This window comes from Propithecus coquereli, unplaced genomic scaffold (genome assembly GCF_000956105.1).
Source record: "Propithecus coquereli isolate 6110/MARCELLA unplaced genomic scaffold, Pcoq_1.0 Scaffold55, whole genome shotgun sequence".
NCBI classification, from domain to species: domain Eukaryota; kingdom Metazoa; phylum Chordata; class Mammalia; order Primates; family Indriidae; genus Propithecus; species Propithecus coquereli.
Window position 1 is genome coordinate 2,611,455 of NW_012151396.1, and position 3,147 is coordinate 2,614,601.

At 32.8% G+C, this 3,147-nt stretch overlaps 1 protein-coding gene across 1 annotated transcript in view; it reads right to left on the minus strand.

Annotated features, from left to right (window-relative positions):
• The window catches only part of RTTN (rotatin), a 243,188-nt gene that overhangs the window by 188,106 nt on the left and 51,935 nt on the right, over positions 1-3,147 (minus strand). The window contains 2 exon segments of the mRNA XM_012657577.1: positions 724-850; positions 1,558-1,670. Coding sequence (XP_012513031.1) covers positions 724-850; positions 1,558-1,670 — 240 coding nt within the window.

Genomic DNA, 3,147 nt, shown 5'->3' on the forward strand with positions numbered 1-3,147 from the left:
AAGATAGAAAATAAATATGTTTTAAAAGAAAAGAAAAAGATCACTTAGATAACAGACCTGAAACGATAAAATCTAGGCCATAATGACCTAAAACTTTTCCTGAAATACTTCTTGAATACCGGGAAGTCAACTTTTTCTTACAATTTTCCATCATTAAATAATGCAACATAAATATAATTCTTAATAAAACTTCTGGCAATGCAATTTAATTCCTGTACTTATTAAATTAAGGGAATTTAATAGTAGAAATTTTCTGGAATTGACTAATAATTACCAACTATTTTTATGGGAGATAGTTTTGTGGAGTTTTTTTTTTTTTTTTTGAGACAGAGTCTCGCTCTGTCACCCCAGGTAGAGTGCAGTGGTGTCATCATAGCTCACTGCAACCGCAAACTCCTGGGCTCAAGCGATCCTTCTGCCTCAGCCTACCAAGTAGCTGTGACTACAGGTGCACGCCACCACGCTTGGCTGATTTTTCTGCTTTTAGTAGAAAAGTTTGTCTCGCTCTTGTTCAGGGTGGTCTGGACACCTGAGCTCAAGCAATCCTTCCGCCTCGGCCTCCCAGTGTGCTAGGATTACAGGCGTGAGCCACCACACTGGTCTATCAGAGAATAGTTCTTTTAACTCATTCAAAAGCTCAAGTGACTTAATTTTGGAGCTATAATAAGAAAATCCACCATTAGTTCTCAAAAATAAGACAAAACAAAACAAAACAAAACCCACCTTAATAATTTCCAGACAGCAGCGGTAAGTTTCAACTTTCACTTGTGGCAACGGGTGAGACAACATATGTAGAAACACCTTCTGACTTTCTCCTTGCAGTAATGGACTGGCCTGTGCAGATTTCCAGCTGGCAAAAATGTAAAACATCGAAGAAGTCTATGGCAAGTTTATTGGAAGGGATTTCTTCCTACTCCAATTCCTCCAACTGGGATTTTATTTAATCAACTAATATTAGCAAGTACTTACCTAAGCACTTATTTGTTTCAGGGTAGAGAATATTCTCTCTTAGAATACAACAAAACCCAAAATGTCTTTAAAAACTCATACTTAATTGATGTTTATCACATCATAGAATTTATTCTTTCCAAAAGCAATGATGATACTAAGTTCTAAATAGGAATCTGTTCTGATGTCCACAAAATAAATTAACCAATATATAGTGCTTTCTACAAATCCACATAAGAAAAAAGGTACAAAGTAATAAAACTTACAAAACAAAATCTTCAAGTTATTAGTTAAGACTTTAAAGATAAATAAACACATGTGCTTGAATAGTCTGGATGAATACCAAAAACAAATGTATAAAAATCCAAGGACCATTCATTTTGATTATGGGAATGACATTTTTAAAGTTTAATCTTGAATAAAACAGTCAAATTTCCTAATGCAACTGTACATGTACAGTTTAAAGGTCAGACACATATAAAGGCAATTTAAACTAAAAAAATAACAAAGAAGATCCGTTTCATTTTCATTGTTCCTAAATTTACACACACATGTACACACACACACAGTCCTATGACAATATAATCACATTAAGAAAGAAAATATTACATCTTTGAACAAATGCAGATGATTTCCTTTATTAAGGGGAAATGCTGATGATAGGAAAAGCTACGCAAGGCTTGGTCTGCCAACTCCACTAATTCTAAGAGATTCTTCTCTCCCTAAAAAAGAAGCAGAATGGGGCAATAAATGTCAAGCTCATGTAAAATAAAATTCTTAACAGCTAACTAAGCAGCTTTAAGAAATTAGATCATTCAGAGACCCTGAGATTGTTCACATTTGTTTAAGTCCACTTTCTCAACAAGCAACCTAAAAATGTCAGCCTAGGAAGAAAAATATGAGAAAAATCCCTAGCTAAATACCACATGAGACTTTCTATTATTAACTCTGAGTAACCTTAAAGTTATAATCCAGTTGCCTGGTTCTTTGACTACTTCTTTTAGCCCTACCTCCCCTAATAAAGGCAGGGGTAGTATATTTTATTATCCACCTCCCTCTTCTAATATTCTAACCGGTTCTAAGAACATAGAGGACATTCGATACATGTGTGATTAACTGATCACGTAGAATGCCACAGAAATAAATTCAACCTAAAGACACAATTCAAAATTCTGTCATAGAAGAAACAAGAAGCCAGTGGCATCGAGATGTAGCAAGAGGAAAAGAAAAAAAAAAAGAAAGAAAGAAAGAAACCACAGTGGGTTAATAAGGAAAATCATAAATATGAGGTTCAGAGAGACTCCACTGTAAGGACCAAATGACATAAGAATTTTGTCCCTAATTCTTCAAGATCTTCAGGATCCATTTTGGTATTTTCAGACAATAAACAACTATTATAGTCAATGTCTGTCTCTAAGACTCATTAATCCTTTCACTGATAGCATAATAAATAATATCTTAATAGTATTTTTAAGAGATAAGTATTGATACATAATTATTGCTATAACATTGTACCTAAAGTCATCCTTACCATACAATGTAGTTCATGATTATATTTAATTAAAAAAATCCAGTTCTTTGTATAAATATGTAATAAGCGATTATAAAATATTAAATCAAAAACATGTCCACAAGTAAGCACTAAAATGGCCCTTATAATTCTGCTTACATCAATTGTCACTCAGTTCATGTACAGTGAGTTACTTCATAGAGGTATTTGTTATTAAATATTAAAACATTTATAACTGCTGCTTTTTTAAAAACCATTGATATTAGTAATATATACCATTCATTAATCTAAAGTCTCTGTTTTACTCTTATACAAATCACATCCTTACTTTAATCTGATATTTGACTCACTCAGTAATAATGTATCCCACAACTAACAATTCAATTGTTATACATACATCAATTTGAAAAATATGTTAAATTTTCTAAATATTTCATCAAAGGAATTTAAAAGAGTTTTTTTTTGTTTTTGTTTTTTGGTAGTGTGGTGAACAGACTTTAAGTTCACTCTCACGATTCTACCTCTTGGTGGTCATTTCCTTGTCAGATTGCCTTCCCTTGAGTGTGGATGGAACCTATAACTTCCTTCTAACCAAGAGAATATAGCAAATGTGATGGAATGTCACTCTTGTAATTGTATTATTATACATTATATGGAAAAGGTGATGGAATGTCACTTCCGTGAATATA